We start from the raw sequence: 27,213 nt of genomic DNA, 5'->3' as shown, positions 1-27,213 counted from the left end.
ATAAAGGAAAGTCCTTTGCTCAAAACACGTCTCTCTGTATCGGTAATCACTCTAGAAGAGAGGTTAAATATTAGTTCTTCATCGTTTTTGTTACTCTTGTAGAGCCTCTCGTTTTGGCCGCTTCTGCGGGTCCTCTTGTTGCTAAAGGGCCCCTTTTCTTTGAAGTGGCCCCTAAAGGGGGACGAGCAGCTGATGGGTCATCGGATTCTGGCCAGGCAAAATCACTATCGCTATGTGAGGGAGACCTCTGCTGTTCACGTCTCTCCCTCCTAGTACGCCAGGACGGGTTCCTCTGCTGATGGAATTGGCGTTTATTGATGTTCTGTCCAGAGATCCACCGATAAACCACATTGTCCTCATAGTCTTGTTGTACAACATGAAGTTTTGATTTTTTAAACTTCAATAGTTCTTTCTTATAAGACTCACATTGTTTTTGTAGTTTTTCCCATAGTGCGGTGTGCTCAGGCTCATTCAATATCGATACATGCTCAGCCTTTAAGATTTCCATTTTCTCACGGGTCACTTTAAGTTCTTTACCCGCCTGTTCTATTACCAACAACATTAGGTCTAAACCGCACTTATTAAGTACGGCGACCCAGCGGCGGCAAAAGTCCGGGCAAGTGCGTCCAATTGTTGGCACATTCTGGACGCGAAAACCTCGTGGAATAAGTTTTTCTCGGAAATAATCCGATAGAGATTGTCCATGTAGGAGGAAGTCCACCTCCCTCTTACGTAATTTCAATAATTTATGGTATATATCTTCAGCATTCAGGCATGTATCACCCATGGGTTCAGAAAACAATACACCATCCGCATACTCCGCTGTGAGGCTCAAAGTGAACTGATCTACTTAAACCCACTGTAAAAAAATCCAAGGATGTGTTTCCATTTGTATCTCAATTCGATTCATCGAGTATGGTGGTACCCATAGCCACGAAAGCCCTATGGCCGATTGTGGCATCAGATAAAGATTTACCTGTGTTCAAAAAAGTGCGTCCACTGGCGTGCTATACCAGGGGACGTAACTTAAGGGACATCTTAGTGCATACAGATGTTACTGGTTTTGAGGCGGCAGCATCCTCTCATACATTTAAAAAGAAACCAGGGTGCTATAGATGTCCGAAATGTGTCACGTGTAACTTCATTCGGACTGGGGATAAATTTCAGGATCCTCACTCCTCAAAAAATTATAAAATTAGGCATGTATTATCATGTGACTCTAGATACGTGGTATATCTAATTACTTGCCCATGTAATTTGTGTTACGTCGGGATGACGTCACGCAAATTTAAAGAGCGCATGGCACTTCACAGGTCCTCCATCAAAGGGGCACTGGCAGGTAAAAAAGCTGAACAGCCAGTGGCGATTCATTTTAAAACAATGGGACACCCTCTTGAATCCCTCAAATACCAAATTATTGACCATGTGCCCGAATCTAATAGGGGAGGGGATCGGGTCAAGAAACTCTTAAAATTGGAGGCCAATTGGATCCATAAACTTAACACAGTATCCCCTCATGGTTTAAATGAGAGAATTGTGTGGAGTTCATTTATGTGAATATCTCTAGTTTGGGGTATTAATGGATCAGGTTACATCTCTCTGGTAGTAGTTCTAATCACTAGTGGCAGCTGTAAATTTATTTCAGATTTGCATTGTAATAGATGAAAGCTTGATAGTCCATTTTTAACATTGTGTATTTCTTATGTATGTTTTTTGTAAAATGTATTTTGTGTTTTGATTGTACAGGTAACTTTGTGCACAGTCAATGCACGCTAATCGCCACGGCAGACTCCTGCGGCTTGACAGCTGGGTCTCCATGGGAACGCGTCTGTGCGGGTGTGAGCCGCTGACGTCGTCCCTAGGAGTCCTGTCTGGATTGGCTGCGGTGAGATGAAGCCGGATGACACGGTCTCCCGACATCTCAGCGTGTAGCCGGGTTGTCATGACAGCGGCGTCGGCGTGTGAGAGACGCTGACTCGCTGGATATGCGCCTGATTAGACGGGGATGGTCCGGTGAGAATTGTGGGCGGTAAGTGGTGCTTTCTGGCGCCAAGGTGTCCTATTTAAATGCTGTGTGTTTTTGTATTGGTATCCTCTTGAAAACGGGGTGTTAACCCCGAAACGGCCCGTCGAGGTCAATAAAGCTATTCTTCTACTTCAAGCTGCAGTGACGTGTCTGTTCCAGTTTCCTATGGGAAGGTGGGACCTTGCTGTTTATATATATATATATATATATATATATATATATATATATATATATATATATATATATATATATATATATATATATATAGCAGCGTTGATTCTGGCACTCACTGCATATAAAGATAACCGGTACTGGTGCCTTCCGAAGAACAGCCTAATGCTCAGCATGCAGGAGTCCTGTATACAATCGGGATGCGGCGGCACTCAGCCAAACAGAAACATAGGTACAGCCTTTAAGACGCCAACGTTTCAATATTTAATCATATTTTCGTCAGGGCAGCAGCTGCCTGACGAAAATATGATTAAATATTGAAACGTTGGCGTCTTAAAGGCTGTACCTATGTTTCTGTTTGGCTGAGTGCCGCCGCATCCCGATTATATATACACACACACACATACCACATGTGTTTGTCCCTCTGCACCTTACTCTGTAGGAGACCTCACAGTCCCAGTGCTGCCTCTGATTAAAAACCCTCCCATGACTAGACTGCTGCTGCTGTTATCCATGGGCCTGAGCAGCATGTAATGAGCTCCACCAATCAGAGCTCAGCGCAAACGTCTCAGCCTCTGCCCTCTGGTGCAAAGTGTCATGGGACTTAGTCAACTCCCAGTAATGCACTGCACACTTGGCTCCCAATGCTCAGCACCATTAATCATTGTCACATTGGCAGATAGGTGAAGCTGCAGCAGTACCCCACTCCCATGCACAAAACCTTTAGCTAAAAAATTTTTTTTTTTTTTTAAATACATGCCAACCACAGGGGACCCCTAGCTAGAGGGGGGCCCAGGGGCACTGACCCCTTGTGCCCCCATTATAAACCGGCCCTGGGTGCAATAGGAAGTGGCAGAGAGGCCCCACCTCCTATCTCCCCTCATAGCTTTCACTGGCTGCCTGCTTGAAAAGTAATAAAATGGAGAGTGATAACCCACCAGCCAATCAGCCTCTAACTGCCATGTCACAGGCTGTGTTTAAAAAAATTACAGGTAGGAGCTGATTGGTCGGTGGTTTATCACTCTCCATTTTATTACTTTTCAAGCTAAGTACATCTGGCCCAACGTGCTGAAGTTAGGGGAGGCAATGGGGGAATGCCAGTCAAGCGCTGACAGGTGTTTTCCCTACCTTCCCATCTCTACCCTCTTCACCCCATCTGCTCCTTATATCTGTCCCTCCTTTCCCCTATCAATCTGCTTGTATTTATTTAATCTCTGCCCCCCCCCCCCCCCCATCCATTTGATCACTTTTCAGGGCTTAAGGGCCCCACACACAGCGATATTCAACCACTTTCTGAGCGATTTTACATAATCGCTCAGAAAGTGGCTATCGCTGTGTGTGTGTCCCACACAGCAACTCAGATACGCGGCCCCGCGGGACCACGATACATAATGGACCTGCTTGTAATTGTCGCTCAGAAGGCTCACACATCTCTGCATGTGTGGTGGCCTTCTGAGAGATAAGCTGCCCTGAGCTCCTGTGTCACCGCCCCTAAATGACGCCGGAGCCGGCTCCTACTGGCCGCGGTGTTTGAGTGCATGGAGCCCAGCACTGGCAGCACTCCGCCTTTAGCACCCCAGGGGTTGAGTGACTGCTTAGCGGGAGTGATGGCTCCTGTGCTCCTGGTGAGCATTGCACGGTTGTCCCGGGACATGGGGCGGGAGGACGCGCTGCTGCGGGGCATCAGCTGTCATTCAGAAGTGAGAGAGTGGGCAACGAGATCTACCCGCTGTCTTCCCGTCCAAAGAACTGCCCAAGGTGAGCACAGTGCAGCCTGTCACTGACCCACAAATGCCGTGGGGTGAATGTTGATACAGTGGTACACAGGCAGTCCAGTCTGGTACCAGAGTGTTATATGTAGTATGTCTTTGCATTCCCTATTAACCACAATAGATGGCTTAATATATAGAGAATCTCCTGCTATCAAAGGGACACTAGATACATAGTTGCTGAAGTACAGTCTTTTGATACATTATAGTATGTTGTTCCCTTTCCCCCACATGCTTCTCAGTGTGTATTGGTGTACAGGGCATCTCCCACATCTAGGGCATAATGATCAGCACTGCAGACGCATAGAAACTTGAATTGTGTTCCGCAATGTTTCAGGGTCACAGGTAACATACACTTAGCTCGGGCAGGCGGTCACTGAATGTGCAATATGGACAATATTGCACCAATGTTTATATGTCACACTGACCTGTTTTATATGACACTCCCCCAGGCTTTATTCCAACCCATTATTTAAACTGAGAGATTTGAAATCTCCCATTATGAATCTCAGGCACAAATCTCTGCATATGTAGGGCCCTTTAGTACATCTCGCCCTAAGGGGAGAGGGGAACAGAGATCAGAGAGAGAGAGAGAGAGAGAGATAACAAAAGATGAGAGGTACATAAAAGGCAGTAGGATAGAGATGAGAGAGAGTTGTGAGGGTGACAGAACGGGGGTCAAAGACAGAAGCTAAACAGAAGTACAGGGCGTATAAGAGTGGAAGAACATAGAAGGGCATGAGGATATACACAGAGGAGGCATGTGCATAAAGAGACACAGGGGAGTATAAGGTTGCAGAGACACACTAGGAGCACCAGGCTGGAGAGACACAAGGGGCCATGAGACTACAGAGATATAGGGAGGATGAAGTTGTAAAGAAAAAGGATGGCATGAAGCTGGAGAATACAGGGGCTGCATGTGACTGGAGACACAAAGGGGGTTTTGAATACACGAACCCTGTATATTACTGGTTCTCAAACATGGTCCTCAGGACCCCATGTAGTTCACATTTTCCAGGTCACGTGGCAGGTGCACTGTGTATCACCAACTGTCACATTTTAAAAATCCGCTGCTGACCTGGAATATGTGTACTGTGTGAGGGCCATGAGGACCGAATTTGAGAACCTGTGAATTATATCATGTCCTTAAGTCAATCCCTGTAGAGACATCCACTTATGTCTATGCCTGTAGACATGGAGCTCCCATGCCTCTGAGTCATGTACATAACACCTCTCTGGGTACTTGTGAGTTATCCGGGCGCCCGATGTTGAAATTGAATGTCAGTACAATAAGAGTACGATGCGACGCGATGCGACGCGATTTCCCTTGAAATGTCCTTGTATCCAAAATCGCATCGTAATCGCGTTGCATTGGATGCTATTGTATGGTATACAATGGCACGCGATGCGATGCGACGCGATTTTAACACATTTCAATGAAAAAATGCCCAAAACCCCCAAAAAGTGACAAAACTTAAATCCCATCCCCATTGTTAACGTCACTCCACTATTGACGCCAACCCGAAGCGTGGCGAGCGCAGCGAGCCCGCGAGGGGCGGCGGTACGCGTCCTCCGACCTTTTCATGCCCTACTATCCACGTCGGCGTGGAGTTGAGAATATAATAGTGTGGCGAGCGCAGCGAGCCACCGAGCCCGAAGCGCGGCGAGCGCACGCGGATACCTTCACAGGTAAGCGCGGCCCTTCGCGGGCTTCACAGGTATCCGCTGCGCTCGCCACACTATTCTATTCTCAACTCCACGCCGACGTGGATAGTAGGGCATGAAAAGGTCGGAGGACGCGTATCGCTGCGCTCGCCACGCTTCGGGTTGGCGTCAATAGTGGAGTGGCGTTAACAATGGGGATGGGATTTAAGTTTTGTCACTTTTTGGGGGTTTTGGGCATTTTTTCATTTAAATAAATGTAAAATCGGGTCTCAGGGACCATTTTACATTGATTCCAATGTTTAAATCGGGTACACTGCTAAAATCGGGTGCTGATCTCGTCGCGTCGCATCGCATGCCATTTGGTTAACACGCGATGCGACGCAATCCGATGGTACCCGATCTAAAATCGGGCGCCCGGATAACTCACAAGTACCCCTCTCTGTTATCATGGATAAATCTTGAATTTGGGCATTATCAATAGAAATTACTATTACATGGAAAAGATACATTAGTCTTCTACAAAGTGGCGTAACTATGGAGGGTGGAAAGAATGCAACTGCTATGGGGAATGGTGGCAGGCAATCACCTGCATATATTTTGTTTATTTATTTATTGTTTTAAAATATTGTCACTTAGCAGTGGCTGCTCTTGTCTCTTCAGCAGCGCAATTAAAGTGCTTGGGGGGGGGGGGGGGGACACAAAGTGATGACTGTCCCAACCAATCCTTTCAAACACATGCTTTGCCTTCTCCCCCTTCATCCTTTACCCCCTCCTTTAATACCCCCCTCTTGTCCTCTACTCATCCTCTTCTTCCCTCATCCTCTACACCCCTCTCCTCATCCACCCCCTCTTCTCCTCTCCCCCATATCTCCTGTACTCCCTCACCTGTCTTTCTCTCTTCACCCTCGCTTTTGCTCAACCCTCTCTCTCACTCCTCCTATGTCTCTCAGCCTCACCTCTCTCATTATCTCTCTCTGCCTCCAATCTCTCTCTTTCTCCTCTATGTCTCTCCTCCCCATCTTTTTCCCAATACTTTTCTTCTCTCTTTTCTCCTTTTCTGACAGATTCTATCTGGCACTGTCTCTCTCTCCCTGACACACTCTCTCATACACTCCCTGTTTCTCATCCTCTCTCCCTGACAACCTCTCATTAATTACCTCAAGATGAATACTGGTGCAGAAGACTCCCAATGAATTCCTTTTCCCCTTTCACATCTCCTCTTTCTCTCCGAGACACCTTCTCTCACTTCCTCTCTCTCATCCTTTCTCTCCCTGGCACCCTATATTACTCCCTTTCTTTCCTCCTTTCTCTCACTGTCACCCTCTCTTATTCCCTGTCTCTTGTCATTTCTCTCCCTAACCCGGTCTCTCCTCCTTTCTCTCTTGCTCTCCCTCCCCTCTTTTTCTCTCTCCTTCCGACATTCTTTCTATCAATCTTGCTCACAGAAATCTGATGAAGCTATCTTGGCAAAAGCGAGGCGCAATCTGCATCAGGCAGGGCAATTTAGTTGGAGAATGCCAGCCAGTACCAGCATGCACTGACATAACAATGCAGTAATTTCACTTCTCCCTCCCAGCACACTGAATGAAATCAACTGCTCTGTCTCTCATTCACCTCACTCTCTCTTCTGCAGCCCTAAGAGTCGTTGTGGTCAGTGAGTGGGGGGTGGGCATTAGAGATCTGGCCATGGGGCCCACAAAGTACTAGTTACATCCCTGCTTCTACAAGTTAGATAACTGGCTCTACCAGGACTCCTAGATGAAGGAATATGTCTAGAACAATTTTGATATAATGTAAAGTTCAGTTGGTCTTGCACTGAATTGAATCGGTATAAATACAAACATGCGCGTCTATACACACTTATGCAGATTCATGTTCAAGATCTATAACTTTCTACTAAATATAATTAAGTTAAAAATATATTTTCAAAAAATATTTAAATATTTTTTTGAAAACAAAATTGCCCCTAAAGGTCAATAGAGCTCCTCCCAGTGTCAGTATAGTCAGTTTATTATTACCCCCATTAAGTTTCTTCCTCTTTTCATCTTTTTCTTTAACCCCCACTTTCTTTTTTTTCACATTAAATTTTTATTAAGAATTTTTTTTTTAGAACATAGCATAGAAAATATATAAACATACATAGACTCTGTAATGAAGGGAAGGGAGGTACAGAAAGAAAAGGAATAAAGAAGGAGGGGGAGGTATGGGGGGTGGGGGAATACATCAAGTATACAATGCAACATCATCAATGATGCAGTACATAGCAATCTTATGGTCATTTACAAGGCAGAAGTACCTGAGCTCAAGCTAGGGTATCTGAGGGAGGATAAATCTAAAGTGTATTACGTGTGTTGGGTTGGCCCGATTTTTCCTTATATAGGGACCACTTAAGCCATTTCATGTACATAGAGGGGCCAATGTGGAACCGTTATACTCAGCTGTTTCACAGATTAACCCCACTTTCTTATTATCCCATATTTTTCTTTCATATCTTCCCCATCGTCTTTCTTTCCTCTTATTTATTATTACACCCTCCTCTGATCAGCTATTAAACGTACATTTTGCTGCCCCATCTTCCTTTCGGGATGTTTTTCCGTTCATTCTGTTTTTAATATTCTATGTACAGTAAATCTATTAATTTGACTTGATTACAGTTACTCTCTACTAATCACTATACGCTAACACTGGTTTAATCAATCTTGGAAGAGGATGCTAGCCTAATAATCCTTGCTATCTTATTTTAGTAGTTCTGAAGCTCTCTGCCAGTCCAAATTGGCTGCTTATTTCAGCCAGAATTTAATTCAAAATGTGAATTCTCATCTTCAAAGCCCTCCACAATACTGCATCTGCTTATCTCTGCTCTCCACACTCTACATACCCTCTCATGTTCCTTTCCCCCATCTTCCTTTCTTCACTCCTCCCATGTGCAAAGGGCATTTGGCAATATTATCTCTCCTGTCAAAAACAGAACAAAGAATCTTACATATAGATCAATGATCTCTGTGGATCCATGTCCGTGCAGTTGTTTGGTTGGCTTTGCAAAGCAGATAAAATAATAGGGTTAGAAAAGTGTTTGCAGAATACTGATCCATATGGTCAAGTCCTCTGTAACTGGGGAGATAAATTCTCAGCTATTTTTAGGGTACACATTACAATCCATGCACACAATGGTAAACAGAACATGACACCAGAATAGGAAGAGCAATAAAAGACCCACACACTGCTAGGGCGTAACTCATGTCCTGAAACTTTCAAAGCACACCCCCAGAACCCCCCCATTGATGGCTTGCCAGCTAGAATTGTTTAAGTGCTGACAGAGAACCCACAGCATTTCCTTTGTTGTACCAGACTTTAGAGTCTTTCAGTCCCATCGGGCGGTGTCTGGCTCTGCCTACTGTAATAGCATAGTCAGAAGTGTGGGCAGCTTGCATGGACTATGCAGCTTGATTGGGTCTAGGCCCGGTAGGGAGGGTGGGTACCAGGGACATTGGTGCAGCCTCCTCTCGGCAGGTGGATGGTTAGTAGCAGGGGCCTCAGTCTGTGGGATTGGGTGCAGAGGGGGAAAGTGGGTCCTGGAGGTTGTGCAAACTCCAAAAAAACCACACCCTCTGCCACATACATGGTCTAGAAGGCTGCAGAGTCGTCGTCTGGTTCAATTCCAGCACAGACAGGTGATGTTCAAGCATTGCAGTATTATTCCCCTAACCCTTCCCCTAGTGCCTAACCCTAACTTCTCTAATCCCCCCCGCACCCATAGGGTTAGTGGCTAGCTAGGGATAGGCACTAGGGGGAAATACTTTTTACCACAATGCTGGAAGATCACTGATCTATTCTGGAATTTACCAGGAAAATGGTGTTAGGCACCTAATCGTCTGCATTCTGAGAATGGTGAAATTTCACATGACGACATTTCAGATGTTGACGAGGTGCCATTTGATGAACTACATCAACATAATGAATAATGACATGGTTACTGTCAACCATGTGACCGGCTCCTGCTACAACATCCATCCATTTATAGCAATAACCTTTATTAGATCTTACATGGCTAATCAGTTCTTTTATCAAGAATAAAATGGAATGACCTGATTTCTCTGTTAGTATACTCGTCTTTTCTTTCACGCATCTACACATCTTTTACTCTATTTTACATTTCTGTATCCACCTTTTCGTACCTTCTTGGGGTGTCCAGGCCCCCTCTAATGACCGACACACACACACAACCCCCCCCCCCTCCCCCAGGCTGCATCCCTAGTTGTATGTTAATTGAGTCCTCACTACTTATATTTAAGCTGTAATGTGTATTGAACTGTGGCACTCTTTATTTGTACTCTATTTTTGTTATTTATTCAATGTAATGCCAAGTTTTGTCTCCCTGTACTGTTCCTTTGTATGGTGATGCGAAACACTTGTGGTGCTTTATAAATAAAATTATAATATAATCCCACAGGCCACCCGCATAGTTTTAAGGTGAAGGCGCCTCCAAAAATGGCTGCCGTCTTGGAGGAGACAGACATTAGAGGTACTGCCGTACCTCTAGTGTCTGTCAGAGGAGCCCAGCGCTAACTGGAAGTGTGGATTCTGGTAGCGCTGGCGCGCTGTTTGAAAGGAACCCCCTTGGCAACAAGCATGCTCCCCCTCTCCACCATGGTATACTCCCCCCAGCAAAGAACATATAACTCCCCCTGTCAACAAGCATGTAACAACCCCCCCCCCCGGCAATGATCATGTAACACTGCATAGCAACAAGCATGAAATTTCCCCTAGCAATGAGCATGTAACATCCTCCATGGCAATGAGCATGTAAATCCCCCCTGGGCAACGAGAATGAGACCCCTGGGAAAAAGTATGTAACCCCTGGCAACGAGCATGTATCCCCTGACATTGAGCAATATAACTGGCAACGAGCATATAGGTGTTCACTACGTGTGATCCAGAATCGGCCTCTAAGTGCATAGGACACTGCATTTTAGCAAATTTGACGTGGCTTTTTGTTCCAATTCAGGGAAATCTAATGCTCAGATTACATTGAAAGCGGATATGAATAAAAGAGGTAGGGCGTGATTCAGAGCTGGACAGAGTTGCAGCAGCTGCTGTGTCTACTAATGCGTCTCTTTGCTACTGCTGCAAAAGAAAGTTTTGTTAGTGAGGCATCATATTAAGCCGCAGCATTAGAGATTGCATTAGCCCTATGGAGGCAAAGCATCTCTTTCTATGGTGGTGGTGCATATGCGGGTGAATATGCGGTTGCCCTGGCACCACCACCATAGAAAGAGATACTTTGCCTCTATAGGGCTAATGCAATCTCTAATGCTGGGGCTTAATATGATGCCTCACTAACAAGCTTAAGCCCCAGCATTAGAGATTGCATTAGTCCTATGGAGGCAAAGCATATCTTTCTATGGAGGTGGTGCATATGCGGGTGAATACGCAGTGGCCCTGGCACCACCACCATAGAAAGAGATGCTTTGCCTCTATAGGGCTAATGCAATCTCTAATGCTGTTGCTTAATATGATGCCTCACTAACAAGATTAAGCCCCAGCATTACAGATTGCATTAGTCCTATGGAGGCAAAGTATCTCTTTCTATGGTGGTGGTACCATAGAAAGAGATGCTTTGCCTCCATAGGGCTAATGCCATCTCTAATGCTGGGGCTTAATTTCACCCCCACTTCCCCCAGCTGTACCCTTCAACATGTCTGAGTTAAAAGTCGGTAGAGATGAATAAATAAGTGGGGCACAAGTAAAGGGGGTGCTGCTATAGAAATCCAGAGTACATAGCCCGTTTGCTGGCACAGACCGCAAAGATGCCACATTGTACTGGATAAAAAGGTACGGTTGGAGGGTATGTAATGCCCATTAAAACAGCATGGATCTGCATGCAATTTCGATCTGCGCCTTTGTGTAGTAACCATTGAAAAATATAGACATAAACATTGGCTGCTTGTGATCGCACCTACTGTGTTGGAAACACCAGCCAATGCTTATCTATTCCTAAATTTTCACAATACCCATACTCATACCTCCCAACATGACCCTCTCCAGGAGGGACACAATGCTCTGCTGCTGGACTTTCTTCTTAATGTATGATTGCCATCACCTGTTTTTGAACAGGTTCACTAATAAGAAAGGTGTTTCTCCACAGGTGATGGCAATACAAATTAAGAGGGAAGTGCAGGAGCAGAGCTTTTTGTCCCCTGGAGAGGTGTGCATATTTGCTCCTTTGCCACAGTAACAGCACTACCCACTGCTGCTACCAGTACAAGCAAATGTGCCCGTCTGCGCAAGCGCCGCCTGCCCAGTGCCCCTACCTCCGTGGCCCACAAGTGAAGTTACCAATGTGCCCGTGAACAAACAGGCGCCCGGTGCATGCGCCGTTCTAGTAAAGAACCCCGCATCCCTGACACTCACGTGATCCCTGACTATCGCGTCACACTCAGTAAAAGGCAAGTGTGACGCCATTTTTCTTGACGCATGCGCGATGCCATGTATCCGGTGAGTGACGATGTCGTGGAGCAGCCAGTGCTTTATGCATGCGGGAATCAATCGCTGTACAGAGTGTGCGCTGTTACGTGTATACAGTGCTGGGTGTTAGCTGAATTTACCCGACACAGGCACCAAATAAAAAAAAAGTTACAGTTCCCTCTGTGTGTCACTGTGGGGCTGTGCATGTATAGCGTGTCGCCCAGCTGCGGCAGCCCGTCCTCTATGGCTGTTGTATGAATGTTATCTCCCTAATAGATTATTTGTATTTCTATGACATTCCTGCTTTATTACTTCCAGAATTATATCACTTGCCCTGTGGCAGTGTCCTGTCTCCTCTCCTGCTCATATCATGGACCAGTTTTAGTATTCGTTAATTTAAGCCGGCCGAGGTCTGAATATTCCCATACAGGGCTAGTAGTACAGGCGCCCCCTTCTCAGCTGAACACTACACCAGCTGCAGTATAGTCATTAGGCATCCTGCCAGGACGGAGGTGATATCGTTACAATCTGACTATCACTATGCCCTTCGTGAAGAGAACCCGGATGTGATGTCAGATGAGGGCAGAAGCTTTTTGATGCCCTTTTCATTGTTTTTACTTTTCTTTCAATCTAGGTTTGTTTTAGTTTTTTACTTAAGCCGTATTGTACCCTTGTGGGCTCTCTTCACTACACTAGCCAAACTTTGGGCCAGGTGACTTGCTGTACCCTACTTCACACGCCACAGATTACTATTATCAATAGAAGATTACATGGGTTTAGTACATGACGGGAAAGTCCATTTGGCAAAGGAATCTAGTTGCTACTGTGATTTATCACAACCATGGCGACATTTCTCATACTAACCAGCTACTGGTCATTTTATAGCATGTGCTTGATAAAAGCTAACTAAAAGCAATTTCTATGGTCAAAGAGTGATACATCTGCCCCATAGTATTTGTACTTTTGAGCCATATTGTAATGGGCCATTTCAGGAGTTCATTCCTTTTTTAGAAAGTTTGATACATCTCCTACACAGTCATGTAACTGGTGCACAAGAGGTGGGCTCATACCTGTTTCTCATGTGATTAGGAGGGTGAATTGTTCCTGGGAAAGAATAAGCTGGTACTTCCTCATCTTTGCGGCCACCGATTACGCTACTGAAGTTAAGTAGCCTAATCGTCCCCTCGCGGGCTCCTACGCCGCTTTGGGCTTGGTCGCTCGCTCCGCTTCGCTCACCACAACTTTACTAAAGGTAATAGATGGGGGGCGTGGACACGGGGTGGTGAGCAATTGCTTTCAGAATAGCAGCCTAATGTAACTGGTTTAGCAGTGGACTGCAAATATGGGGAATAAGCTGGTACTGATAGAGAAACAGTGATCTGTAACATAATCAGGTCACTGGGAATGAAATTAGACAAATGAAGAGCGTGAACACATGATGCTCAGTTTGACGTCAATCATGCTGTTCATGTCTAACCTTGATAAAAGTATATCGGTGCAGGCAGGATTAGGGCAGCCCGATCCAGGGTGTTATCCTTGCTTTGATAGTCATTGGATCTCAAATATAATAATGCTGTGTGCAACTAGGAAGAAAAGTAAGTGCTAAAATACATACGTAGCGTCTAACAGCACAGCACTTTAATTGATACAATCTATTGAAAAGGTTTTGCTACATCAATTAGCCGGATGTCATTAGCACTTCCAAGCATGGTGCCATAGAAATGTATGACCGTTTTTTACATCTCATTGTACTATGCAAATGTAATTGTTTAGAGACTTTCCACATAACTGTAAAACGTGCATAATGATATATTTATGCTTCCCTTTTGCCCTTTACTTAATTGTGTTTCTTATGTTTTCTAGATCCCTTCTACTATGTTAAGTTGGTCTAATGATGACAGTCCTTCTCGCTAGGCCCCTTTTTGGATACCTTTATGTCACACAGCTGCAGAATGAACATATCTGCAATATTGAATGCTTTGCTTGTATCCATTCTGGCAGCAGTGCTGTGGAAACATGTTAAGTTATGGGAACAGTACTCTATTATTGAGGAGGAGCTGGACCTTACTCGTCAGTCCCAGGAACTGTCACAGGTACACATTGACTATCAAGCTGCTTTATACGCGCTTGTGGAAGATGGCACTAAAATGGTTTGTACGGGCAGGATGCATACAGATCGCGTGTGTCGCTTTGAGTCTCTGTGTTACTCTTCGGAAGCTGAAGAGTTTGTCTTCTTTCATAGCAACTCATCAATCATGCTGCCAAGCCTGGGCTCTAGGCGCTTCCAACCTGCACTGCTAGACTTGTCTTCAGTAGACGACCACAATACACAATATTTCAATTTTGTAGAGCTTCCAGCTGCTGCGCTGAAATTTATGCCCAAGCCAGTCTTTGTTCCAGATGTTGCACTGATAATGAATAGGTTTAATCCAGACAACCTAATGCACGTGCTTCATGATGACCTTCTACCTATATTCTACACCATGCAGCAATTTCCAGACCTAGACCTGGATTCTCGTCTCTTCTTTATGGAAGGCTGGGGTGAAGGCTCCCACTTTGACTTGTACAAGCTCATGAGCAATAAGCAGCCTCTCATGAGGGAGCAATTAAAGACTCTGGGTAGACTTCTCTGCTTTACCAAGGCTTATGTTGGGCTAACAAAAATCACAACATGGTATCAGTACGGTTTTGTCCAACCACAGGGTCCAAAGGCAAATATACTGGTTTCCGGCAATGAAATAAGACACTTTTCTAAATTTGTTCTGGGAAAGCTAAATATTAGTTCTGAGCAAAGTACCACAGAAGATTACATAGTGCTGTTCAGTCGGACAATGAACAGACTTATTGTAAATGAGGCTGAATTACTCCTGGCTCTTGCTCAGGAATTCCAAATGAAAACAATCACTGTCTCTCTGGACGATCACTCTTTTGCTGATATTGTGCGCTTGATCAGCAATGCTTCCATGATTGTCAGTATGCATGGTGCGCAGTTAGTTATGTCTCTTTTTCTGCCAAAGGGTGCAGTTGTGGTAGAACTTTTTCCATATGCCATAAATCCGGACCATTACACACCATACAAAACTCTAGCAAATCTTCCAGGCATGGAACTCCAGTATGTTGCTTGGCAGAACACGAAGGAAGTGAACACAATTACATACCCAGAGAGGCCATGGGAACAAGGTGGGATTGCGCACCTGGATGTAGTTGAGCAGGAGCGTATAATGAAAAGTAAAGAAGTGCCACGTCACCTGTGCTGTAGAAATCCAGAGTGGCTTTTCCGCGTATACCAGGACACAAGGGTAGATGTCTCATCCCTTATCCAAGGTATAAGAAGTGTGGTTAAAAATAAGCCTGGTTCTAGGAAGCAGAAGTGGGCAAATGGGTTGTATCCTGGGAAGGTAAGGGAATCCAAATGCCAAGCTTCTGCCCCGGGTGCAAGTTTAACCAAGCTGTCTGTGACGTGGCAAATACCCTGGAATCTTAAGTATTTGAAAGTCAGAGATGTGAAATATGAAGTATGGATACAAGAGCAAGGTGAAAACACTTATATGCCTTATATATTATCTTACCAGAACCACACGTTTTCTGAAAACATTAAACCGTCAACAACATATCTGGTGTGGATCCGTTGCATCTTTAATAAAACACTTCTTGGACCCTTTGCAGAAGTATTGGTGTGTAAAACATGACATAATAAACAAGATCATGGTTTATGTATTTCCATCCCCTACTAGGACAATTCTGGATCCACCACGAGGTGTTGTACCACCGGCAGGGTTATTGGCACCATTGGAAATATCAGGTATTGCACCACTGGCCGAAATATTGGTACCATTTGCAGATCAGGTTTTCTATCTTGAAAAATCTACACATTTTAACAGTATATAATTAAAACTGCAGTCCAGTTCCTGATTACATATGTTGTAGATTAGTTTACCATAATAACTGAAATGTTCTCAAAATAAGAAAATATGATGAATGTATATTATGCATACATTGATCAGTAATTGTATTATATTATATTGTTTTGGGTTTATTATATTGTTTTGATATAGACAACATGTACAGAGTATACAGAATTTGCTATCATGTGGCTTATGTGAACCATGTATGTTAAGTTATTTTAGACAATCTTAATAATTAGAACTGGTCACAGTGTATAGGTGAACATGGTCAAAATGTCAACAGTGCTTAAGGTCGACAGGTTCAAAAGTCAACTTTATAATAGTAGATGCATTTTTATGCGTTTTATGCTTTTTTTTTAATGGTTTTTAGCATGGTCTTGATTTATTGTCCACGTGACATTCGATCGAAAATGGCAACCTGTGGCAAGCTCAGCAGTAGCTGATCGAACCAATTTGCCTGAAACGTGGCTAGCAAAGCAAACCCACAAGGGTACACATTTCCACTAATTCCCATACAGTTAAAGCTACAAAATGACCCCCCCCCACCCACAAAAAATAAAAAACAGAAAGAAAAAAACAGTCCGTGTATCAACCATTTCCATGGTGACCTGTTGTACCTGTCAACTCTTTTCAAGTGTTTACGTTTTTTTCATGTAGAACTTTTGATCCTGTCAACCTAATGCATGTGGACCACATGTGGTAGACCTAATGACTGTCTGACTATATATTTACTGTAGATCTTCTATACCACACCCCATATGAACAATGTTTTATTTGAATACTGAATACTTTATTTTGTGCTGTTTTTTTCAACGATTTGTATTTGTCATTGCAAATGTAAGTGCTTAGGTTCTTCAGTTACCATATTGTATAAATGTGAAAATTCAGAGTGGACTTGTATTCATTTCAGTCATTAATATAATTAATAGTACAATTTGGTGTGTTATTTGTATTTTAAACAAGCAATACAATGTTTGATATACAATACTAGGCCACTGCATGTGTAACAAGCTGAAAGAAAGATGTGTGCTTTTGATAGCGACACAATGGTATTAGCCCATTGAGTGCCAAGTGAATTTGTCAAAATTGGTGGGAAAATTGCCAAACAAACATTTTTTTTATTCGTCATAATGAAACCTGTAATGGTTACCTTATATAGCAAATATATATAGACTGATGTGAATGTTCAAATATTCTCTGTAAAGCGCTGCAGAATATGTGTGCGCTATGTAAGAAACTGTTAATAATAAATATAATCTTTTTTTATTTGATTTATATAACAAATGTCTCACAGAGATGTTGTCACTCAAATGGTTAAGCCTGATAAAGCGGTGGAAAGGTGCACCACCAATCAGCAATGTTTAAAAAACGACAGACATTTGTCTGTGAGCGATACTAAACCCAGTTTTCTTCAGCTTGCATCATTCTGTTATATTCAGACAGTATTATACCTTTAATTTTTTTTATCCTAGCAGATATTTCTCTAATTAGTGAGGTAAACCCTTATTTTCATTGTTCTCATGTTTGCCAATTGTAAGCACTTCCAGCACTCACCAACCCTTTGCTATAAGCCAGATGTCAGAATGCTTCCTCGGGGACTCATTCTTCAGATGTTTTCTTTCATGTGAACCAACCTCAAAGAGCATTAACAGCTAAAACAGGATTTATGCAGCCATATTGATTTCAAACTTATTGGCCAGAGAATTAATAAATAAAAGGCTCTTGCTACAGCGCACAAACATAATAATGAAATGTAGAAAGAATATACCTGCGAAGATACAGTATTTCGAACATGGTAGTCCAGGTTTTCTATATCTGCCAAACTGTAATTTAACTATACATAGCTCATCTCTGCTTAACTTTACAGAAAACAGATTTTAGTAACCTTTTGAGTGCCAATATCTTGGTGAGAGATGTGCAAAATATGTGCTAAAATGCCAGCGTCGCTCACATTTGTTATATAAATTCAAATAAAAAAATGTGTAAAAAAAATATATTTGCTATATATGGTAACCATTGCAGGTCATTATGATGAATAAGATATTTGCTTGCCAATTTTCACACCAATTTTAACTAATTCACTTGGCACTCAAAGGGTTAAACAGTAATTGGCAAAAAAGTACAGCACCTACTTCATAGTCATTGCCTCATCACTAATATTACCTAAATATGAAATTTAGTCATACTTACCCACTTTTCTGCCCACTCAGGGATGGGGCAGTCGGGTCGTGCATATGGATAGTGGCAGACATGAAGTTGTAGAGAAAACAGGCATTGTTATAGCAGTGATGGGAATAACATGACTCAGCACGAATTGCATCATAAGGCCCCTTGAATGACCCACTTGTGCTCTGTAAGTAAGTGACCAAAGTCAGATGTGGGGCTGCAAGCAGCTAGCAGGGGATGCAGGAAACTTGTGCATCTTTCCATGGGGCAGGGAGTTCTACCGGATCTTTAGGAGCCTCCCAGGAAGGTACACAATATGAATTACTTTTGCAGGTTGGTGTGTTCTTTGATACACCGTAACATATCACGTTGGTTGTGGATCTTCTACTACTTTCATTCATTTAAACATTTAAATGTTTCTCCTAAAATGCTGTTAAGTGGGTTCAAATGTGTAACCAGAACATTGTGGGCCTCATAGCATTATATTGATGGAGGCACTGTCCCAATGATTTTTGAGAAACACCTCCACAGCAGTTATTAATTGTATGACCCATAATAGGGCCCTAGTTTATTGTACTGAACAACATAATTCCCGATTTACATGATGTCATATTGAAGAGCAGCCAGAACACATTATGCCACATAGTATCCTCAATTTACATTATGATATACATGTCTCCAGTTCATATCATGCCACATTACAGTGCCCCCCTGTTCTATCGTGCCTCAACTTCATATTGTGCCACATTAAAATGCTCCAATTCTTATTATGTAAATTATTACTGAAAATGTAATAATATGGATGAGACACAATTGCTTAGGGGCAAATTGCTATGCAGCTGTATAACCTGAGCCTAGGCCCCTAAGCCTCTGGCCCCTATAGAAATTTTACCCCTTGCACCCACTATAGGTTGTTTGTGGGTTGTTTCATATTAAACAGGACATGTTTTGTGGAACCTGGTGGGGGTAGTAATATTATATTAAACTTTTCTTGAGTTCAGGTTCCTGATGAGCATTACAACTGCACCTTTTTTGAGGGGTTTATTTACTAAGATGGGATCTCTATTGAAGGTGGCATGTTGCTATGGGCAACCAATCAAAATCTACTTATTCATTTAGAACCTTCCTGAAGATAATCGATAGAATTCGATTGATTGCCCATAGCAACAACTGTATTGCGTCTGTGAAAAATGTGTTCTTCGCAAAAGTGTTGACGTGCTGTAGAACTGATCATAGAACACCACGCACAGACCATGTCTGACACTGAGATGAGGAAGAGGCAATGATGCTATTCGCAAGGTAACCATATAAAATGCATCTCTTGGATCTATCTGTAGATCAATGTTTACGTTGCTTGCAAATGCTCCTCCCATATAATTTATTTTTTGCTCTGATGCTCTGCAATGCCCAAACGGTGCAAAATCTTCTTTTTCTCTTAGACTGGCTCATCTACATGGTAAGACCTTTATTTTGATAACTCCACCATGTTCTTACGTTCCTTCAAACTAGGTCTCACATTAAAAACCATATATAATTAATATATAAATTAGTTATTTTTATAGCGCAGGCATTCTGTAGTGCTTTTCAACAAAATAATTAGGCATTCACAACAGTCCAGGCTCCAATGGAGCTTACCTTCTATGGTAAGATCTTTAAACTTTTTTTTTATACTAAATTGTTAATTTATACTATTTTTAATTTGCCATTTGATGCTAGAGACACTCGGGTAAATTTACTAATACACATACTCATACCGATTTAATGTAAAATACGGCTGGTAAATTATATCATCTGATGAAGCCGCTGACACCTTACAGGAGGAACGCGTCATATGCTACTCTCACCATCCCTTTCTGGAGCTCCAGAATACGATCCCTAACCTGGCTGCAAAAAAGCAAGTACTGCAATATTACAACCCAGCACTACACTAACAGTAGCTGGTCAGTCAGCAGCCACATAAAACTGGGATCTGTCCTCTTCTTGTTTTAAACTGTGTCTGGCCAGACAGCGGACATTAAAGAAAAAATATTTTTTTCCTCTCATCTTAGGAGAGTGTATATTCACAAGCTAAAGGCTGTTTTTACAAAAGAACCAGTTATTAATATTATATCTGTTTTTAATACTGTTTAGTATCACTGGCCAGTGAAATATATTTGTTTAATAAATTCCTAAACTTTTTATTTTTACATTGTTTCTAGCGGGTGTATCCATATACTTTCTTTACTAAATTATTTAGCTGATTTAATTTGATCGATAGAATTCGGTCGTATATGGCCATGTGGGTACTTGTGTACTAGCACGGCGCCCACGATAATTAGTCGCCCAATTTTTGATCGCATCGCATGCCATACACCCGATGGCATGCAATGCGATTTTGCCCCATATACAATGTCACCCATTAGGGTGCTTACAATGTTAAATGCACCCCCACGCCACTCCCCACTATAAACGTGAACCCGAAGCGTGGCGAGCAGCGGCGGTATGCGTCCCACGACCTTTTCATACCCCCACTATCCACGTCGGCGTGGAGTTGATTTTATATAGTGTGGCGTGCGCAGCAAGCCACCGAGCACGAAGCGTGGCGAGCACAGCAATCCCCGCGAGGGGACGCATATACCTGTGAAGTTATGCGCGTCCCCTCGCGGGGCGCGCTGCGCTCACCATGCTTCGGGCTCGCCACACTTTATAAAATCAACTCCACGCCGAAGTGGATAGTGGGGGTATGAAAAGGTCGTAGGACTCGTACCGCCGCCCCCTCGCTGCGCTCGCCACGCTTCGGGTTCACGTTTATAGTGGGGGGTGGCATGGGGGTGCATTTTACATTGTAAGCACCCATTAGGGTGCATTTAATATTGTAAGCACCCATTAGGGTGCTTATACAATTTTTTATCGCATCCCATCGCATTGTATGGCATTGTATGTCATATACAATGTCATACAATTTTAAAATTGTATGACATTGTACAACATCGCGCGATATCGCATACCATACCATCGCATGCCTTATGGTATGCGATGCGATGGGCGCCGTGATAATACACAAGTACCGCCATGTGTTCTATGGTGGTGTGCTCATTTACTAACATTGGTATTGCTAAATTCATCCGGTAATTCAGCAGAAAATACTACTGGAAAATACTCATACTTTTCCAGGCGTATTTGGCTGAAGCCTGCACGTATCAGTCAAATCTGTGTAGGCTTCTTTGTGTAAAAAAATAGAAAAATTATTATATAAAAATAAAATAACAACGTGGGGTCTCTGCAAATAAGCATAACCACTCCTGGACTCATGGAGCCGATCCTGGTTGCAAAAATCTCCAGGGTACTCCCGGCCTGGGCTGTGGACACTGGGCTGATTGCTAATAAAGGGTTAAATAAGTGTTAAAATTAGATATTGGGTTCTAGAATAGAATTACAGGGCCCAACAAGCCCATTAATACCCTCCATGCATTAATGGGCTTGTGCAGGGGTTCACAAATTGTGTGCCATGGCTCGGATCACTTGCAGGGGAGCACTTGCAGGACCGGCTCAAAGTTTCATAAAATCATGGGGCAGAACAAATAGGGGTCCCCTGGATTTTACAAAACCAGTACCAGGCTCAAGGGCCGGTCCTGGTTCCCAAAATACAGGGGACAAAATGAGTAGGGGTCCCCCGTATTTCAACAACCAGCACCGGGCCCAACCAGCCAGCAGGGTAATGCCACAGCCGGGGGGAGACTTTTTATACAAGTCCCCCCCCCCCCGCCAAAGCATTCATCCCCCTGACCGGTCAGCATGGGCAGGGATCCTGGGAAAGTGGGGGACCCCCCCAAAGAAGTGGTCCCCCCCTCCAGAACTTACCTGCCATGCTGAAGCCCGGGGCTGTCCTTGATGCCCCTGGGCTGTGGTCATCAAGCTGATTCTGTGTAAAAAAAATAGCTGCAAAAACTATTCTCTATAACTATATACTATGAGTCCCAGCAAGCCTCCCCCGCATGCTGGGACTTGGAGAACCACAAGTCCCAGCATGCGGGGCATTAAAGGGCCCGCTGGCACTTGTAGTTCCACAGTAAAAGAAATAGTTAAATAAACACACTGACACCCATTAAAAATAAAACTTTAATACATCCAAAGGCCACACATACTAATACTTACCTATCTTGAGCCTGTAGGTAGGTTCCTGGGTCCGGGGGTCCAGGGCTGAAGAGTCCGGGGTCCAGGATCCGAATAAATCCATAGGGGGACCTGTGGAAGAAACTCCTACTCACCAAGGTCCTCAGACGAAGATCTGTCCTCTTGATCCGACATAGTCCAGGAAAAAAAAAACGCACCCTATTAAATTTTGCCCAAGATATCTCTCTATAGAAGAACATTGTTGGACTTAGTGGAATGTGAATCATCTAGATAGAATCTCATCCCAGAAGGAAGTATCATATCCATTATGTTTATTTTTATTGTGATTTTTTTTTCTATACCTTCCTAGTGTTGTTTATATCTACATATACAAAAGGAACGCCAAATGGGATTAATAAAATTCTCTACACAAACATATCAACAAACGTAAATGAGTTTAGTCTCTCTTGCTGAAAATATTTAATAATGCTGAGGCATAATAGGTTTAGTGGCTGGAAGAACAAAGCTGGTGTTATGCACATTGGGGGTGATTCAGGTGCAGTGCCATTCTGAAATAGTGGGGGAAATTTACCAATATGAAAAACCTAGTTTTTCGTATTGGTAGTTTCCCTACGACTGCATACGACTGTTTAAGTCGTATGCAAAGTCGTGTTCCGGAGGATCAGTTACAAAGCAGTCATATACGACTGCTTTGTAACCCTCCGATGGTGTAATGATTCGTATTAGCGGCCGTATATACGGCCGCTAATACGAATTATTTCTAGCAGTCTGCACGGATCAGTCAGATACGTGCAGGCTGCAAGGTGTAAAAAAAAATAGAAAAAATAAATAAATAAAAAAAAAACCGGCGTGGGGTCCCCCCCACAGCCGAAACCAGCACCAGGCTGAAGGATCCGGGGCCGGTAATTAAAAATCAGGGAACCCGACAAATAGGGGTTCCCCGATTTTTAACAACCAGCCCCAGGCTCCAGGTCCGGGGCTGGTTCCCAAAATACGGGGGACAAAATGAGTAGGGGTCCCCCGTATTTTAAGAACCAGCCCCAGGCACAACCAGCCGGCAGGGTAATGTCACAGCCGGGGGACACTTATAATATAAGGTCCCGCGGCCAAAACATTCTCCCTACCGACCAGTCAGCCTGGCCAGGGGCCCTGGGGGAGTGGGGACCCCCCCAATGAAGGGGTCCCCCCCCTCCAGGACTTACCTGACCAGGCTGAAGCCTGGTGCTGTCCTCGATGCCCCTGGGCGGTGGGCATCGAGCTGATAAATGTAGTAAAAAAAAGATGAACCTATTGTTTTTTACTGTGGCACTACAAGTGCCAGCAAGCCTCCCCAGCAAGCTGGGACTTGGAGAACCACAAGTCCCAGCCTGCTGGGCATTAAAGGGCCCGCTGGCACTTGCAGTTCTACAGTTAAAAAAATAGTGCACAAAACACACTGACACACTTTTAAAATAAAACTTTATTACACACAAAGCCCACACATACTAATACTTACCTATCTTCTTCCCATAGGTCGCCCTGGTCCTGTGTCGGCGTCTTCCTCCATGTCGACGTCGCTGTCGGCGATGGTGTCCCCGTCCGGATCCGACGAAATCCATTTGGGAAGCTGTGGAAGGAAACCATACTCACCTGTCCCAGCGCGACGTAGTCCAGGTAAGGGTCTTTGCAAAAAAATAAACCGAACACCCCGAAACCAAACCGGACTGACGGAGACGCACGGTGTTTACATCGTGCGGCTCCGCCTCCCGAATGCCGCTATTGGCCGCCTTGCGGCCTAGCGGCCAATCAGGAGCCGCTAGGCCGCAAGGCGGCCAATAGCGGCATTCGGGAGGCGGAGCCGCACGATGTAAACAAACACACGTGCGTCTCCGTCAGTCCGGTTTGGTTTCGGGTGTCGGTTTATTTTTTTGCAAAGACCCTTACCTGGACTACGTCGCGCTGGGACAGGTGAGTATGGTTTCCTTCCACAGCTTCCCAGATGGATTTCGTCGGATCCGGACGGGGACACCATCGCCGACAGCGACGTCGACATGGAGGAAGACGCCGACACAGGACCAGGGCGAGCTATGGGAAGAAGATAGGTAAGTATTAGTATGTGTGGGCTTTGTGTGTAATAAAGTTTTAGTGTGTCAGTGTGTTTTGTGCACTATTTTTTTAACTGTAGAACTGCAAGTGCCAGCGGGCCCTTTAATGCCCAGCAGGCTGGGACTTGTGGTTCTCCAAGTCCCAGCTTGCTGGGGAGGCTTGCTGGCACTTGTAGTGCCACAGTAAAAAACAATAGGTTCATCTTTTTTTTACTACATTTATCAGCTCGATGCCCACCGCCCAGGGGCATCGAGGACAGCACCAGGCTTCAGCCTGGTCAGGTAAGTCCTGGAGAGGGGGGACCCCTTCATTGGGGGGGTCCCCACTCCCCCAGGGCCCCTGGCCAGGCTGACTGGTCGGTAGGGAGAATGTTTTGGCCGCGGGACCTTATATTATAAGTGTCCCCCGGCTGTGACATTACCCTGCCGGCTGGTTGTGCCTGGGGCTGGTTCTTAAAATACGGGGGACCCCTACTCATTTTGTCCCCCGTATTTTGGGAACCAGCCCCGGACCTGGAGCCTGGGGCTGGTTGTTAAAAATCGGGGAACCCCTATTTGTCGGGTTCCCTGATTTTTAATTACCGGCCCCGGCTCCTTCAGCCTGGTGCTGGTTATGGCTGTGGGGGGGACCCCACGCCGGTTTTTTTTTTAATTTATTTATTTTTCTATTTTTTTACACTGTAGCCTGCACGGATCTGACTGATCCGTGCAGGCTAAAACGCAAATAGAACAGGAAAATGGTGTTCTATTTTCCTGTCGTATTTGCGTGGGTGTTTCACACCACTAAGCAGCCGTATTGTCAGTACGGCTGCTTAGTAAATCAGAAACCACCATTCTTTTGAATGGTGATTTCTGTCGTATCCTATCGATGGTGTAGGGCATTCGTATTTGTAACTACAAATACGAATGTTCCATCTTTAGGACTACGAATTGTTGTATTTTTGGGATTGTAAATCCCGAAAATACAAATTCGTAAAAAAAAGGTGTATTTCTCCCTACGAATACACCTTTTTTCTACGAATCCATTTTGGTAAATGTCCCCCAGTATGTAATGTTTATTACATTGTGCATGTGTCAGACCCATGTTGCACATGAGCAGTGCAGGCCCTGTATCATCATAGGTAGTATGACTGCAGACGTAGGTCGAATTTACTAAGATTAATTGGGTATGAATGCACATACATGTTGATTGTGTCGACATTTAATCCACAAAAATGTAATATATTCATGTCGTCCTTTTAAAAGTCGACCTTCTGATTGTTGACCTTTCAACCCTGTTGACCTTTGGACCCTGTCAACCCATTGTATGTTGACCTACTGACTGTCTATCTAAATACTGTAGATTTATCAATCCACAACCCATACACCATGGTGCACATCGGGAAGTATAACCGGTATGCGGGTGTTTGTGATTGCTAGCGATGTTAGGTTTGATGTGCTACACATCAATCCTGACAATATCGCTAGCAGCCTGTAGTATATTACTGAAGGATGGAACATGATCATTCTACCCTTCATTAAAGTCACTACTGTGTGTACACACAATCTGGGCTAACAGATTTGTTCCGATGACAGGAACAAATGCCCGTCAAGAAGTAGAGCAAATTGTTGGCACAATTTACCAACTGATATCAAATTCTTACTTTATATTCCATATTTTGATCTTGTAAAAATGTGTAGAAATGACATCATATTTACTCACTAATACCGCTTTCAGACATAAGACCCAGCAAATACCCGGCATTTACAGTGCCGGGAGCAGCTTGACCACCTTTGGCACTCAACAGCAAAAATTTAAACCCTGTAATTTGCTGAATAAGTGTATTTCTCCTCTGTGAAAGGGTCAACCCAGGTTTTAAATAGACCCAGGTAAATTCCAGGGATTTACAACCTGTGTTGACCCTTTTCACACAGAATAAGGACCCATGGTGAACAGCAAATTGCCAGGTAGAACTGCTTCACCAGGTAATTTGTTTTTTTAGTTTTTTGTGTGAAAAGGGGTATAAGTTTTGTTATGGACATTACAGTTGTTTTTATTTGTAAAATAAATAGTCATTTTTCCATGGTACAGTATCTTATCTTTAGTAAAAACATAAATGAAAGTGGACATAGGTGATGGTCATCTATAAATGCCAGCTTACAGTATACTTAAATCCTGACTACAAAGCCTTTTTCAACTGCATACAAATTACTAAAAAAAGACAACAACAAAAACAACTGCAAAGATTTATTTCCACAGCACATAAAGTTGATTGGAATCCTTTTAATTTTCTAACAAGACACAAAGAAAACACAAACGCACACATTTCATAGACAGGTATAAAAAATAGTCTTGTTAGCACTAGATTCTTACATTACCAAAGGCCTTTTTCAGCATCGATCAATGATCAAAGAATTTGCAGAAAGTCGCCGCCTAGTCTGATAGAAAAAACACCTTGTGCAAAATAGCGAATTAATTCCGAATAGATCAGTAACCTCTATACATTCGCAATTCCTGAAAACATCAGAGACTTTGCCATCTCTTTGAGTAGGTCTGAGGGGATGCAGTTACGATCCCGGCGGTCGGGATCCCGGCGTTCAGAATCCCGACGCCGGAATCCCGACCGCCGAAATGCCGACACTTTCTCCCTCCTGGGGTGTCCACGACACCCCTGGAGGGAGAATAAATTAGTGTGCCGAGCGTAGCGAGGCACCGGGCCCGCTGCGTGGCGAGCGCAGCGAGCCCGCAAGGGGGGGCGATCCACGTCCCCCCCTTGTCGGCATTTCGGCTGTCGGGATTCCGGCGTCGGGATTCTGAACGCCGGGATCCCGACCGCCGGGATCGTAACTGCATCCCCGGGAACGCCGGG

General features: G+C 44.0%; 1 protein-coding gene across 2 annotated transcripts in view; it reads left to right on the top strand.

The window, feature by feature from the left end:
* The window catches only part of POMGNT2 (protein O-linked mannose N-acetylglucosaminyltransferase 2 (beta 1,4-)), a 53,182-nt gene extending 36,247 nt beyond the window's left edge, over positions 1-16,935 (top strand). For both annotated transcript variants that reach the window (XM_083188673.1, XM_083188674.1), the window contains exon 3: positions 13,960-16,935. In XM_083188673.1, the coding sequence (XP_083044799.1) occupies positions 14,031-15,785 (1,755 nt within the window). In that variant the 5' untranslated portion in view covers positions 13,960-14,030 and the 3' untranslated portion in view covers positions 15,786-16,935. The remainder of the gene's footprint in view (positions 1-13,959) is intronic.
* Positions 16,936-27,213: the final 10,278 nt, after the last annotated feature.

Source organism: Crinia signifera, chromosome 5 (assembly GCF_055691185.1).
Source record: "Crinia signifera chromosome 5, ASM5569118v1, whole genome shotgun sequence".
NCBI classification, from domain to species: Eukaryota; Metazoa; Chordata; class Amphibia; order Anura; family Myobatrachidae; genus Crinia; species Crinia signifera.
This window is presented reverse-complemented; position numbering and strand designations above follow the sequence as displayed.